Consider the following 16,972-nt stretch of genomic DNA (forward strand, 5'->3'; position numbering starts at 1 on the left):
CAACACGAGTAGGTCACGAGTGGAACCCACGCTCCACTCGGCTCTTCCAGAACTCCAGTCTCATTACTGTGCACACAGCTCTAAAGCTCAGTAACTTCACAAGCCTATTGTATTCTAAGATACCTTGTAAAACATGTGAACACATCTATAATTTGAAAAATGGAGAATTAATAAGTCTAATGAGTGTTATCTCTTCATACCTGTAACAGCACATTAAAAACATGTCTCAAGAAATTAAAACTCAATTTCTTCTTATACATATTTTGTAAGCAACTCCATATTTTAGGCTTTATGTTTATAATGATATTGATTGTACATATAAAAATATTTGATAAAGATGGTTACATTCTCAAGTTTTTTTTTTCTTTCCCAATGAAAAGATTTTAAAAGTTGAGTACTTGGGATTTAACAGTACTATCACTGTCAAGTAGGCTAACACCACACTCTGATGAAAGAAAACTGTTATTTCCTTAAGTGCCTTTTGGCCATTTGAGTTTCTTCTGTTGAGAATTCTCTGTTTAGTTCTGTACCCCATTTTTAAATTGGATTATTTAGAATTTTGATGTCTAATTCCTTGAGTTCCTTTTTTTAAAATGTTTCTTTCAGCTTTATTATTTTTTATGTATCTGAAAATAAAATTGGAAAGACATTTCAGCTAGAGAAAAGCAATATTGTTTAATAAAGCATTTTATGTGACATGAGTACTTATATGACTTTCTTTATATTTTATGAAGAATAGACAGGAGGATGTTTGTGAATAGACTAATAATTATGATCAAATGATGGCAAGGCAAGGAAGGGAATATCACAAAGCCCACGTGCTCAGAGTCTCTCGTTCCTGTCTGTACAGGAGCACGCTTCCTAAAACGAAGCAAAAACATTCCTGAAATCCAGAAGACACACTTTCATAAACTAGAAAGGAACAAACCATTTTATTATTTTTTAAACAATCTTCTTTCATTTTACATACTAATCCCAGTTACCTCTCCCTCCCTGTTTTCTTCTCCCTTGCACCTCCCATTCAGTCCTCAGAGAGGGTGAGGCCTTCCGTGGAAAATCACCAAAGTCTGTCACATCACTGACACGGGAATATTTTATGGTCATCTTGTACACAGGAATTTGCTGCATTCAACTGATATTTCTAGTTCTTTTTTTGATTTGGTAGGTGAGGGCTTTTCTATTTTTATGACTCTCAGTAAGACAGAAACTTCTAGCTCTGTGGTTGTATAAAAGAAATCCATAAATGAACAATTGAGTGGAATAGACAATTCACAAAAGAAGTTCAATTGACTTAAGAGCACACACATATATTTTTAACATCAGAAGTAAAGTGCAAAGAAAACACACATACACACACACATACTCACACACACAAACACACTCACAGACACAAATACACACACAAACTCACACACAGAAACACACACAGACACAAACACACTCACAGACACACTCACACACACACACTCACTCACAGACACACACACTCTCTCTCTCAGACATACACATGTATTAGCATTGGACTTCATCCTTCCCTGCTTTCACTGATATTTCATGTCACAGTCATTTTCAATGAATAAGATTGATTCTCAATATAGATTTTCTTTGCATTTTGTGCCTTGAGTTCCTTATATATTTTGGAGATCAGTCCTTTGATGTGGCGTTGGTGAAGATCTTTTCCCATTAAGTACGCTGCCTTTTTGTCTTATTGACTGTGTCCTTTGCTTTATAGAAGCTTCTCAGTTTCAGGGGTCCCATTTATTTATTGTTGCTCTCAGTGTCTGTGATAGTGGGGTTACATTTAGGAAGTAGTCTCCTGTGCCTATGCATTGAAGACTACTTCCTACTTTCTTTTCTATCAGGTTCAGTGTGTTCAGATTTATATTGAGGTCTTTAATCCATTTGGACTTGAGTTTTGTGCATGGTGATAGATATGGATCTATTTTCATTCTTCTACATGTTGACATCCAATTATGCCAGCACCATTTGTTGAAGATGCTTTTTTTCCCCATTGTATAATTTTAGCTTCTTTGTCAAAAATCAAGTGTTCATAGGTATGTGGATTAATATCCGGGTCTTCAATTCAATTGTATTGGTCAACCTCTCTGTTTTTATGCCAATACCAAGCTGTTTTCATTACTGTAATGACATCAGCTCTGTAATAGAGCTTGATGTCAGGGATGGTGATGCCTCCAGAAGTTCCTTTATTGTACAGGATTTTTTAGCTATCCTGAGTTTTTTGTTTTTCCATATGAAATTGATTATTGTTCTTTCAAGGTCTGAAGAATTGTGTTGGGATTTTGATGGGGATTGCATTGAATCTACAGAATGCTTTTGGTAGGATTGCCTTTTTTTAATGTTGATCCTACCTATCTAAGATATTTTTGTTATTTGTGGTTATTGTGAAAGGTGATGTTTCACCATCATGGAAATGCAAATCAAAACAACTCTGAAATAACATTTTACACCAGTCAGAATGGCTAAGATCAAAAACACCAGTGATTGCTTATGCTGGAGAGGACCAATTTTCTGGGTTGTTTATTGACAGATCTTTAAAACATCCCTCATCCAGGTATTAAATTCTATATTACAGGAAAAGCAAATAAATAAAACATGAGATTAGGACTAGAAAAAAAATAATGATTTCTCAATGTGTCCACACATACAGGCACACACATGTGCACACATACATACAACTATTCATTCATACTCTTCATTCTGGGGAGGAAAAATGCAGCCAAGCATCACACAGCCTCTGCATTTGGAGCAAAGGCACACAACAGCACAGTTTCCGGTCTCTGACTCCTGTGTTTGACCGCATCTGAATCTTCGGCGGCAATAACAATTTGCCATGAGAACACATTGGTTTTCAACTTACAGAATTGCTTTCAAACTAAAATTTCAAACTAAAACCTAAAAAACATACTGATCTTAAAAAGTCAATAATGTTATTAAGACACATCAAAAACCTAGGAACCATATGGCGGTTGACTGTAAATGCAACGTGGACTGACAGCAAAGCAACGATACACTGGTGAGGTGAGAATTCTCACTACAAACCAACGATACACTGGTGAGGTGAGAATTCTCACTACAGTGTAGGTCACGATTTAAGAAAGGGAAAGGAAAAATTGTCTTTGCTCATATGTCAAAGAAAACAGGTACCTAAACACCGAGCTATTTCCAAAGCAGGAAATCTACTGTGTACCACTCCCGACTCCAATGTCAGCAAGAACATGGCTGAAGCCTTCCTGCCTGATTTTCCTTTACTTTTTCTTAAATTCAAGATTTCTTTTTAAATGGTGGCTCAGGACTAAAAGAAACTTATAGCGCAGATAAAAGAGTTCACAGAAAGCCTCGGGAAATTACAGGGTAAGCAGTTCAATGACTGTCATTCTATCTTCAAATGGAGGTCAGCCGTGGTTTTCAGAATCACTGATTTTTGACTAGGCTTTTATCTGGCGGCCTAGGACTCCTCTGTCACTAGGAGCGGATAATCCTGGGCAACAGGCTCTGCTCTCTTTCCAGGTGGCAGTGTCCCTCCCCGTTCTCTGCTGGATCTCTACATTAGGCCATGTCTTCTGTGTTCTTCCCCTACCTAATACCACAAGGCTCACAGCACACTGCTATGGCAAAATCAAAGTGGTTTAAAGTGTCCCATATAATCTTAAGAATTTCCCCTCTATAACCTGTACAGTGCCTGGCACAAAACAGCTGGTAAGGATGTGCAGCTTCCCCCAAACATCCCCTGAAGATTGCTGCTTTTGTGAAAGCTATGGATCCCACTTCCAAAACACCTGAAGTCCACCTTCTGTAGGTGGTCACTCGATATCAAATTCACCTGTCTTTTTATGTAAGGCTCCCTTAGTGTGCTGTGTTTGGACTGCATAACTCACCCTTGTAGGCTTGTTTCTCCATTTTATGTTTGTTATATGTTCTTGTTCCTTCCTGGGAACATAATTTCTGCTTCTGTTTCATAGCACAGTGCTAAATCAGTCTTCAACATATGACATCACTCAAAAAAAAAACAGGATGTCTGATTGAAATACAAATTACCCATAAATGTATATTTATAATGAGAAATAATAAAAAAGATACTGGCTTTTGCCTCCAGTTTCTGACACAGAGCAACAGCCATGGGGAGTTGGCCTTCACTCTAGTTCTTGAAGTCTTTGTAATTTCCCAGGGATGGGTATGGCTGATACAGAACTGCAAATCACTTGAATGCCCAGCATGACAGGATCTTTGTTCTAAGGAGGTGACTCTTAGTAGATTCTGTACAGACTCTGGATGGGGCCCGAATGCTGAACTGTAATGGTCAGGGATGTATAACATGAACCCCCAGGACAGAGTTCAGAAAGTCTAACATTTGCTGGACACGGGATGCCTGGGGAGCGGCAAAGCTATAGATGGCATGGAAGCTCTACACGTCTCACAATCCTCTGTGTCTGAGTTCTGCAAAACACTCTAGCACATTTTTTTAACCCAAGGTGGGGGAAGTGAAAACTCTAATGTTGGTTTATTAAAAGTACAGAACCTGGGAACTATGATGGGCACCAGAAGTTTGGGAAGTTCACGGAACCAAGCCCTTAACTCTGGGGTCTGCACTTAGCCTCTTCTTAGTATCAGGATTGATTCCGACTCTAGGATACCCAACTGGAATCACTAGGTAATTGGTTATTGGTAGGGCCAAACTCCCATACATTTTTAGTTCTATATTGAATCATGAGAGTAGAAGTTATTTTGAATTTCCATAGCTTATAATAACTTTAAAAATTAAAAGATGTTTAGTTGAATACAAAGAGTTATCATCTGAACCTACTAAATGACTGCAACAGACTGCACATATATGTTTGGTTGCTTAGGTCATACATCTACAAGGACAGAAAGAACAGGAGGGATGAAAATAAATGCTGGGATTCCTGGGAATTTCCCTAGTGTCAGGTTTCTCACTATCCCCATAATGGCTCCCTCAATCAAGATGTCTCTTTCTTTGTTCTCCCTCTCTGTCCTTTTTTCCCATCTCAGCTGCCCCAGCTAAGACCCTAAGCAATGGTGGAGAGAGAACCTGAATTGGCCTTCCCCTGTAATCAGATTGATGACTACCTTAATTGTCATCACAGAAATTCCATCCAGCAACTGATGGAAGCAGATGCAGAGATCCACAGTTAGCACTGGGCTGAGCTCCCAGAGTCCAGTCAAAGAGAGGGAGGATGGATATGAACAAAGGCATCAAGACCATGATGGGGAAACCCACAGCTCACTGACTCCAGACTGATGGGAGGGGGGGTGGCTGCATAGGCCGAACGTAGATCCTCTGAAATGTGGGTGACAGATATATGGCAGGGGCATCTGTGGGACCACTGGCAGTGGGACGGACCAGGATTTATCCCTAGTGCTTAAACTGACTTTTTGGAGCCCATTCTCTTTGGAGGGATACGCTGCTCAGCCTTGATATGGTGGGAGAGCCTTGGTCCTGCCTCAAAGTGATGTGCCAGACTTTGTTGACTCCCATGGGAAGCCTCACCATCTCTAAGGGGTGGATGAGGGGTGGGATGCATGGAAGGTGCAGGCAGTGGGAGGAGGAGAGGGAGAGGAGACTGGGATTGGTATGTAAAATAAGAAAACAGTGTTTTAAAAATAAAGAAAAATGAAAAAGAAAAAAATGCTGGGAACTAGAAAAAAAAGCAGATGACTAGTGACTAACTCAGCAGATCTGAGAAAGTGGAATCCTAAACCAGAAATGTAAGCAGCAGCAGACTGGAATTTTTTAACAGAAAAAAATCCCTTTAATGCCCTGAGGTTAGCAGGACCCACCACTGCTAACATCAGAAAAAGGTAAAATGGAAACTTTCGGGTTAAAAGTTTAAGGGCTCAGATGCTCGCCACCCTACTTAAGCTCTCTCCTACTTAGCACAGCCGTGCATGGGCCCCCTCTAATCTAATTACAAAGTAGCAAAGGGTCTGTGCATTGGGCATGCAGTAGAGTAGACTGTGTCCTCTCATTAGAGTGGCAAAACTGCAGCAGCCAGGACCTTAAACTGTAACTACATTTGAAGACAGGTCCTTTAAAAAAGTACTTAAGGTAAAGTGAGGGCAATCGTGTCCCTTTCCAGATAGAGTGGTGCCCTTTTAAGAAAAGTTAACACACACTCACACGTGCACACACACACTCAGAAAAGCACACAAGCCAAGCAGAGGGGCCTTAGAAGAGTCTAATCCTGCCAATACCAAGACTGTACTTATAAACTCCACAACTGAGAGAAAATAAACTCTGTTCTTAAGCTGTGATCAGCAGTCATAGTACTTTAGCTAACTAAGACAGTATTCTAGCGGGGGGGGGGGGTCTGACAAAAACAAACAAACAAACAAAAAACCAAAACCAAAAACCAAACAAAAACAGGAGGAAGAGAAATTAAAAAATAAAAATAAATAAATAAATAAAAAATAAAAAAACAAACAAACAAAAAACAAACAAAAAAAAAAAACAGGAGGAAGAGAAGGATGAGACTAAGTCGCATTTATAGAACTGCAGCTTTCTTTGCAGACAAGCCTTCCAAAGACTGTGTGAAGGGAGAATACTGTTCCCAGGAGACTCACAAATCCTGGCATCAAACTGTCCTCAGAGAAAACACTCATCTGCACAGGGAATATACTGGCAACAAGCCCAACCCTTCATGCACAGCCGTTACCAGCTGAAACATGAGCAGACATGAGATCAGAAATATCAAAGACGGCATCTGGTATGGAACATCAAAACAAACAACAAACAAGATTGTGCGATGAGAGGTCACACAGAGAAAAGGAAACACTGGAACACCATCAAGTATTTTTTTTTTTAAAAGATGGGCTAGTGGAATGGCTCAGTGGGTAAAGGTTCTTGCAGTCAAGACTGACAACCCGAGTTTGATCCCCAGGACCCATGTGGTAGAAGAGAACCAAGTCGTGCAAACTGTCCCCTGACCTCCACATGAAAACCATTGTATGGATGTGTGCCCACACAGAGACATGCCAAATAAATAAAATGCTACTTAAAACCTTTACAAAACAAATATAAGAAACAAGAGTACTGCATACCTGTATCTTTCTTTGGAATAAAGGAATCATGCTTCTCCAAGGGCTGACCAAGACATTTCCAAGAAATATTTTCTCTCTTTTGCAGAACAATATCTACTTTTCCAACATTCTCAATGACCCGTACTGAAAAGAAAAGAAATTTTACTAGTTTCACTGATACTAAATGCAAAATTTTATTCTAAAACTAAACTTTCTCATATGGGTACACTAACATGCTCTTATATAACAATAAAAATTAATAGAAAAATAAGATTTTGTTCACTTGGTCAGTAAAAGTGATTTCTGTTTTATCTGATGCTAAATCCAGCTCACAACCATCTGTAATGAGACCTAGTGCCCTCTTCTGGCCTGCAGGCATACATGCATACAGAATATTGTATACATAATAAATAAATAAATAAATAAATAAATAAATAAATAGCAAGGAGAGAGAAAAGAGGGAAAAACAGAAACCAGAAAGAGTGTACTTTAAAATTAATGTATTTATGACATGAAAATATATGTAAGAAAAATAAAGACAAATGCCTGGTTTTTTTCCCTTCCTATACATGCCTATGTGTGTGTGTGTGTATACACACATAATTTCTTTCTGGTTTTTAGTACTTACCAGAAAAATTTTCTTGAACTTCATGGCTTAGCTCTGAAATAAAAAAAAAGTTTTTTGGTTACCACCAAAATTCAATTCATAAAATCAATCTATACCTATAAGATCAACTTAAATGTACTATTTCAAACTGCTCAAGACTAGAAGAATGTACTGAGAGACTAAAAAAAAAGTACGTGCTCTGAAAGAGTCAAATTGCTTAAATTTCTTCCATCTTTCCATACTTCTCCCTATGGACTGAGGAGTAAATATTCAACCACTCACAAGCTGGTAACCGACCTTCATTCCAGACTGACAATCATACAGAGTGAGACTCAAGAAGGGCAGTTGGGGGAGGAGGCAACACTGCAGGCTGGTTGTGCGTCCTGTGCCCTGCTGACACAGGCCAGAACAGTGTCAACTTAGCTTTTCATATGTGTGTGTGTGTCTGTCTGTCTGATATATATATCAATCTTTTGAGAGCCTATAAGCAAGCAAGCACTTTCAGGTATTATGAATGCAATGAATGGTTAATGGTTAACAGGAGACAGATCTTTATATTCACTAACATCTGTTCCGTAAACAGCAAAGGCAAAGTGTGGCTTCATCACTCTGCTCTAAATCTCATTCTGCACTGTTTCAGTCTTTCCAATGCAGAACTGGTATCCAGAAGTTGTTTTATTATTATTAATTTTGCTCTTGACAATTTCCTATGTATATAAACGCACTCTGATTGTTGGCAGCCCTGCCTTCTCTTCCCCCATCTACCTGTCCTCTTCCCTATTCATCTCCTTCTCATATTCATGTCTTTTGTTTTGTTTGTGTCCCTCTGGGTTGGACCATGGTTATCAGTGTGGTCTCTGCATTGGAACTATCCACTGGAGCCTGGTTCATCAGTGTTTAGACAACTGACGGCAGCAGGCCCCCTCACCCAGATTCCTTTAGTAGCCTGTTCTTCAGTACCAAGGGATAGGGCCCCACAGTCCCCACCCCACAACCATTCCCCATTTATGAATGACTGGGTAAAGGTGCTGGCCATGCAAACCTGACAACCCGAGTTCCTTCCCAGGATTCATGTAAGGGTAGAAAGGAGAAAACCAAATCCATAAAACTGCCCTTTGACCTCCATACATTTATACCATGACACTTGCATGTTCACATCATGTACATATGCACACTGACAATTTATTTAAAAAATTTAAAAAATTAATATATATTTGCTATTGTTCAGGGATTGTTTTGTGTGTGTTACTACAAATACATCATAGTCATAAGAGGAGAAAACAATGAGATCTTAGACTCAATTTCATTATAGGTGACAAACAGATCCAACATTTGGTCTCTTTGGTTTCAGAACTTCTTACCCCGATAGGTCAAAATTAACAAGGCTTATCTCTGGCTCTTAGGAGATGAGCAAGCTTGCAGTCCAGGCTGTTTGGGTGCTGCCTCTGATGTCCTGGGGCGCAAGGAATGGACATCCCAGTAAGTAATGCTCACATGGTGACCAGAGGTCTCCAGAGTCTTATTTATAGCCATCAAGTAAGACACTAATAAAAGTGAACTGATATTTTATGATTGATTCTGATCACATCTGATTGCATGAAGTCGGGGCTCTGTCATACAACAGACAACACGTTAGGCTTATAATTACTTCAATTTGGAAAGGGAACCATGCTGCCATTTTTATTAGCATGAAGGAAAAACACTGACTGTAAAATGATCAGAAATGACAAACCAAAATGATGATAGCAGATAAAATATTACAGCCTTCTAGACTAGCAGACCATGTTATTGTCATAGTGAAAGAAAATGAAAATATTCCCATTAGTAAAAATGAGATACTCACCAATATGTATAAGATAAGAATGATCCTGGATAAAAGTTTCTGCTCTCAAAGAGTCACCCTGGAGGTCAACCATTACTGAGTCTAAACTGATATTCTTAAAAGGAAGCAAAAATAGAAAGATGAAAAATGAGAACTGCCCCCAGAGAACTCCATTTCTGAGGCGATGAGGGGCACTTTCCTGGTACACGTCTCCAAGCAACATGAATATTATTCTTGGTTCTCATTTCTCCCTCATATAAGCAAGTCCCTTCCCTTCTATGAACGTCACTGTAATTCTAAGCACACATTTCCTCTGTTTAACATCCACTGTGGCCATGGTTTTAAAGTCATGAACCCTACAGACTATCTGTAGAACACTGGTCAGCATCTATTAGTTGTTTAAGAATATTTTTTTAAGAAACAACAAAGAAAAAAACTAAGACTATGACCCAGAATTTAAGATCTTTAATTGTTTTCATTTTAGTTTTCCACTACCGTGTGATTCTGAGAAAGTATGTAACCTATTGATCTCCACCAATCTCAAAATTATTCAAGAAACTTTTTTAAAGTTTTGTTTTTTAATTTCATTTACATTCCAAACATAGTTCTCCATCCCACCCCTCCTCCTGCTCCTGTGCACCTCCCTTCCACCAGCCTACCCCTCATTTACTCCTCCTAAGGGGTAAGGGCTCCATGGGGAGTCAACAAGGTCTCGTCCATTAAGTTGGGGCAGAACCAAGCCTCTCCCCCCAACATTAATGCTAAGTAAGGCATCCCACCATAGGGAATGAGTCCTAACAAGCTAGCTCATGAACCAGGGATAGATCCTGGTCCTACTGCCAGGGGCCCCTCAGATAGTCCAGGCTTCACCACTGTCTCCAACATATGGAGGGCCTAGTTCAGTCCATGGAGCCTCATAGCTGTCAGTCTAGAGCTCCCGAGTTTCCACAAGCTTGGTTCAGCTGTCTCTATAGATTTCTCCATCGTGATCTTGACCTCCCTTACTCATATATTCCCTCCTCCCTCTCTTCAACTGGAAGCTTACGAATGGGATGATGTGTCCAATGCATGGTATAGGTAGTACACAGAAATGAAAGAGAGGTGTTGTGGTCCTTACTACTTATACCATGCACTACACATATCGTCCATTCGTAAATGTCCCCTTTCCTCAGTCACTGCATTTCAAACCCCACGGAAATTACTGTAGAAATAAATTCTAGTCCCAAGGCTCCTCAAATGTGGAAGGTGAGCAGGCACTGGAGGATGTGGCTGAAAACAATGTAAATATATTCATTCAACTTTCTAGCTGGACTATCCACCCTGTGAAACAAGTCTGTGGACCTGGCCCAGAATCACATTTCTGACGTATATATACTTATATATGACTTATATAAAAGAAGTGCCACGTGAAGATTCACAAATAAATGAGCAAGCTCCCTAACGTTGTTTCCAAGGGGCATCCAAATACCATTAACAGTTCAAGTATATTAAGTCTCAGCAGTATAGTCTTTCTAATCCCAGAAAGTGTACTCTTACAGCAAAGTTAACTAGAAAGCACACAGAACAACACTCAATAGGTTCACAGGCTACACAGATGGGTGGTAACAGCTATCTGCCAGGCAGGAGCCAGAATATCTACCTAGCTTCCAAACACAGGCTTTGGGGAAAAAAAATTAACCCTTCTTTGTAAAATAGGGAGAACATTTGCTTTCTGCCTCAGGATTGTTAGGGAGAACAAATAAGCTAATATAAAAAAAGATCTTAGAAAAGAATCTGTATGTAAATAAAAGCACTAATTCTTCCTATTTATTTCCTCTTGTTCTCGACAGAATGTTTACCTTTTGTTTGGTGTATATAGCAATGGTGACTGAGGTCTCTGTTTGGAACCAGTCATAGCTGTAAGACAGTAAAGTGAAATAAGAAAACATCCAGAATGATTTGCAATAACACGTGAAATTATCAACATTTAAAATCCACAGTGGGAAATAGACTTCACGTAAAACTCGTATCTACATGGTAACTTAACATGTTACAGTCATCATGATATACCTGACATTTATTTCCAAATAGACCACCAAATTGGGCAAATAAAGGCTATACATTGTTCTAAAAAATCTTCTCAGAGAATAATAGAATACATACATGTGCTGTTAAGGAGCACAAAGCAATGTGCATGCTCATTGCCTTCCTTCTCTATAATGAAAATATCACTACTAAAGAGATTCATTCTTGAGCTGGGGAGAAGACTCAGTGGAAAATACTTGCTAAATAAATACCAAGACAAGAGTGCAAATCCACACAGCCCACCTAAAGCCTGATGAGGGAGTGCACATCTGTAATCCCAGTTTCCTTGTGGGAAGATGGAAGGCAGAAGCAGGAGAATCCCTGAAAGCTCACAGACATGTGGCAGCAAACGTCACGGGGAAAAAGTCCTGTTCCAACCAAGGTGAAAGGTGAGGGCTAATGCCCAAGGTTGTCAAATATTAAAACATATTAAAGAATTTCCATTAAAATTTAAATTTAAAAACACCACCAAAATAGACATATAAAGATTGAATATTGAAATAAACAATGGTATGGCTATGTGATGGAATACAGAAAAGTTTTCACAGAATATTAACAACAAAAGATATCGCTCATAGACGACACTATAATACCAGTACTACAAATGTAGTGTGTGAAGGTATTGTATAAGTCAGTCAGCCCCAGAGTTTGGCATCTATGTCTAAGGTTTAAAGGGGTTACCACTATGTTTTCTAAACTTCCTATCCTGAACATGCATTTTATCATTATTAGAAAAAAACTCTTTTTGATGCTTTTTTTTTTTTTTTTTTTTTTTTTGTGAAACAGAGTTTCTCTGTGTAACCACCCTGGCTGTCCTGGAACTCACTTTGCAGACCAGGCTGGCCTTGAACTTATAAAGATCCACCTGCCTCTGCCTCCTAATTGCTGGGATTAAAGGTGTGAGTCACTATTACCTGACCAGAAAGAAAAAAATCATTTTAAAATAGTAGTTTAAAGTATTTAAAACAGATCAAACTTCAGTTATCTAAAAATCACTTATGGAACAACCTTATTCTGCAACCCATCTGATAAAGAGGTGCTGCCATTTGTGTGCTAAGCAAAACTGGCAGTAAACAAGAAACAACCCCTGTGCTAGGTTCTTTCCTGCAGTGTCTGTGCAGTGTGCAGAAGTGCTCACTTGGGAATGTAAAGAAGAGTGCATACCTTGGAGAACCAGGGCCTTCCCTGGGCAGTGTATCTGTCACTTGGCTCTTGGGAAGCATGCCTTCACAAAGAAAAACAGTAATTTATCTACACCACACTAAACCCATGTACACACATACATAAGGGACATCTTAATAAACATGCTACTAAACCATAAAGCAAGAAAGACCCTTGTCACCAGCATGTTCTTTGGGTGTTTTCCTATAGCTTGCTCTCTCCCAAGGGTAACCATATTGTGACTTATGACACCAAGCTAGTTTTTAAATCATGGACATATATTAGTGGCCCTATATGCTGTATAGAAAGGGATCATAAAGCATGGCTGATTTTGGCCTTTTGTTGTTGTTCATCCTTATATGCACTACAATTCTAACAAGTCAAACCTAGAATTTCCTGAGATTTTAGCCATTCTGTTAAGTACATAAGTAGTCTGTTCCTTTTTATACTGAAAATTATTGCATTGTATGACTTAGTTACAATTCACCCACTCTTCTATTAATAAGTCATTCCTGAACAGGTACTATTATGGGAACGTGGTTATAAACCTTGCACACTGACATGCACATTTTAAAGAACAAAATCTACAATTCTGGTGGGCATATAGTATGCATGCATGTTTAGCTTTAGTCAAAATGGTTGTTGTCTTAGTTAGGGGTTTCATTTCTGTGATAAAACATTATGATCAAAATCAACTTGGGAAGTTTATTTCCACTTACTGACCCATAGTACAGTTTATTACTGAGGAAAGTCAGGGAGGAAACCTGGAGGCAGGAACCAATGCAAAGGCCATAAAGGAGGGCTATTCCTGGTTTCTCCTCAAGGTTTGCTCAAGCCAGCTTCCTTACAGCACCCTGGACCAGCAGAAGCCAAGGGATGACACCACCCACATCAATCACTTATTAAAATACCCTACAGGCTTGCCTACAGCCACATCTTATGGGGAGATATTTCTCTATTGAGATTTCTCCCTCTTAGAGGACTCTGGCTGTACCAGGTTGACTTAAACCACCAGCACAGTTGTAGAAATGGACACATCTTACCACAGTGCTTGAATATTGCAGCTCTACTGGCACACCAATATGGTATTCTTTTCCATTTTGATTAATTCACACGTGTCTACATCAACATGGCCTTTAAAGGGCTACACCAACTGGTTTTCAAGTCATTTCAGAAAGCTCTGAGACAGGGAAGCCCTCTGGAGAGCCTGCAGGCACTGTTTCCTCCCTCCAGAGGAGCGCCTTGTTTGTGCCTGGACTGCTAAGTAACTTTTGAAAATAAACTATTTAATTTTGTTACCACGTCTCAAACTACAGGGGGAAAAAAAACAGTTATCCAGTTAGCCTTAGAGCTCCCAGACTAGGAACAATCACTACAGGAGGCTGGAGTTGGAAGCTCTTCCAGGTGAGAGAGGTTAGAGATTTCTGGAACTTCCCTATATACTCAGGCTTAGGAAAAGTGCGGATGCAAAACAGCAATACTGTTGGGAATGAGGCTCTTGGTGAAGCCTGTCTGGTTTCTTCAGCTTTCATCTCTTCCACTGTTACTATGCAGAGCACACTATATTTTCAGACCAAGAGCATCAAAGATGTATGTGACCATCAGGCCTCATAACTAAAGCCAGACCCACAAGCATCATTTTCTAAAATGAATACACTAAAAAAAAATAGTCTTATTGAATTATTTGAAAGTGGTAAAAGATATTTTATTTAAAGATTGTCATTTTTTATTTTGGTGGTCTCTTAAAAAACATGCATCAAGGGCCGGGCAGTGGTGGCGCACGCCTTTAATCCCAGCACTTGGGAGGCAGAGGCAGGCAGATCTCTGTGAGTTCGAGACCAGCCTGGTCTATAAGAGCTAGTTCCAGGACAGGCTCCAAAACCATAGAGAAAACCTGTCTCGAAAAACCAATAAAACAAAAAACAAAAAAAATGCATCAAAATTAAAATTTACTGTGAGAAAAAGCATCAACAAAATTCATACATTTCCAGTCATTTTTGATCTTGTACGATCTTGTATGTTTGATTAAGATCAGAAAGGGCTGAACATAAGCTTTGTGCTAGCACTAGAGCCTTATGCAAAACCATTGCTTTTTCTTCTTCAACAGGAAAGCACATAAGAGACCATTTCCAGGTACCTTTTAAAATTCAAGAGAGTAGCACAGAAATACAGCTCATTAGAAGAGCAAGGCCAAACTTGACAGAATCTATCCTGTTTTCAGCATGAGCAAAAAGAAACCACAGAATCACATCCTCTGGAGACTCGGGGGGTAAGTCTAAGACAGAGCAGAGTAAGTAAGTCAGGTGTTCAAAGTGTTGGCTGACAGAATGGCATCAGATTAAGGGCTCTGGGCCTTACTATAAAATAAAACTCATCTATCCCACTCAGGATTTTAATCAACTGTTGAAATAATGACATAGAGAGCAGGCAGATTACATTTGCAAACATAATATAGAATTACCACATAGACTTAGCTGAGCCAAATGTGAGAAACAGTTATAAAATACAAATACATACATAGATACACAGATACATATATGGAAATAGATACAACTATACCCCATTACTATAGAGAATCCAAGTCACAACATGTAATGGTTCCACATTACTTGGAGAGTGATATCTAAGAATATCTTTAATTGAAACATTAAATACAGAGCATCTGCAGTAAAGATGCTGAAAGCGACATGTGACAGGCAAGGAGGATGGTTGTTTCTGCAGCATCACAGAAGAGCCAAGCACCAGATAAGCCTAAGAGCAGCCCTTCATTTCCTGCATTCCCTGCAGTGTTATACCATGGCAACTTCAAACATCCTAAGTTGCAAATTACAGGCTACTTTCACACTTAAAAAAAGGTGATTCTTCTGAAAACTTTGTTTTGCAAAAAGGGAGAAAAAAAATCTGGATCTACAGGTACAATAATACACTCAGTCAGAGGAGCCCCATGAATTTCATCAGTCAGTATTAACACCACACCTCAATTGGGTGTGAAAGGGGCAGTGCCAACCGTGATGTCTGTGCTGCTCAACCAAGGAACAGCAGATTAATATGCTACTTGGATCTGTGTCCTGACACCAGTGTGAACTCACACACACCTAAGGGAGCCACCTGAGTCCTGTTTTAGTCACTAAAAACATTTATGCTTTGGTCTTAGAGATTTCATAAAAGTAATTGTTTTAAAAGTAATAGTTGAAATAAAAGGCACATAAAGTTCTAGTAAATCCCTTAAGTTTAGACAAAGACAGCTTTTGCATTTTTTTTTAATCCAAATACCCCAGACAATTCTGTGAAGCAGTATCAACATATAAGTTTATCACTAATTCATATGACTTACCATTTAAGACTTTCTTTCCTTCGTGGCAGTCTGTATGATGATTTGGGGAGAAAAAGTCAGGTAAGAATACTTTATCATTAAAGAGACTATCAAGTCATTTTATTGGTTAAACTATTAACAGTCTCAAAGGGCTGCTTTCTTCTAGGGGGTGAGGACAGAAATGGGACTATGACATGGAGAGCCATTGTTTCAAGTAAGTCAGTGTGGTCTCTGAAGATCATCAGGACACTTCCCAGGGCTCTGTGCGTGCTTGTGTGTGTGTGTGTGTGTGTGTGTGTGTGTATGTGTGCATGTGTGTGTACGTGTGTATGTCTTGTGCATAATCTACATCCCTCAGTATTTTGGAATTTATTTCTTGACCCCTACCCCCAAGTGCTGGCAATCAATCTGTGGACTCTGAGAATGCTAGGCATGTGTTTTACAACTGAGCCACAAATTATTTCTCCAAAGAGCACATATACCCCAAGTTTTATCTGAGATGTCATATTCTAAATTAATATAAAGAAAACAGAATTTATTAGGTTATATCCTATTAAATACAAATATTAACACTCCAAATGGGTTTTATTATCTATTATCAGTCTGTATGTATACTGTTATAAACATAAAGTGGCCAAAATCAGGTAAATGTGTTAAAACTTTCACATGTACTTATAATACAATTCTTAGAGTTACAACCCAGAAAACCCTCAACAGGTATTTTCTTTCAGGATAGCAGTAAACTCACCAAAGTCTAATATATCTTAGTAAGCACAACTGTGACACACTATGGTTTCATCCCCTCAGCAGGTTGTCGGGCTTTAAAGGAAGACAAGCTAAGATAACACGTCCCGAAGTCAGACTGAAAGGTGACATGGTAGAATGGCATCACCATGCTGTAAAGAAATGTAAACCGGGCAGTGGTGGTGCAACCCTTTAATCCCAGCAC

At 39.1% G+C, this 16,972-nt stretch overlaps 1 protein-coding gene across 1 annotated transcript in view; it reads right to left on the reverse strand.

Moving 5' to 3' along the window:
• Cyb5r4 (cytochrome b5 reductase 4) overlaps nt 1–16,972 on the reverse strand; it is a 51,426-nt gene that overhangs the window by 9,404 nt on the left and 25,050 nt on the right. Inside the window, exons 5-10 of the mRNA XM_050118901.1 lie at nt 16,045–16,074; nt 12,714–12,774; nt 11,324–11,381; nt 9,507–9,600; nt 7,685–7,717; nt 7,078–7,200 (exon numbers count right to left, since the gene is read on the reverse strand). Coding sequence (XP_049974858.1) covers nt 7,078–7,200; nt 7,685–7,717; nt 9,507–9,600; nt 11,324–11,381; nt 12,714–12,774; nt 16,045–16,074 — 399 coding nt within the window. The remainder of the gene's footprint in view (nt 1–7,077; nt 7,201–7,684; nt 7,718–9,506; nt 9,601–11,323; nt 11,382–12,713; nt 12,775–16,044; nt 16,075–16,972) is intronic.

Source organism: Alexandromys fortis, unplaced genomic scaffold, assembly GCF_014885135.2.
Source record: "Alexandromys fortis isolate MF-2015 unplaced genomic scaffold, M_Fortis_MF-2015_v1.1 scaffold_164, whole genome shotgun sequence".
NCBI lineage: Eukaryota > Metazoa > Chordata > Mammalia > Rodentia > Cricetidae > Alexandromys > Alexandromys fortis.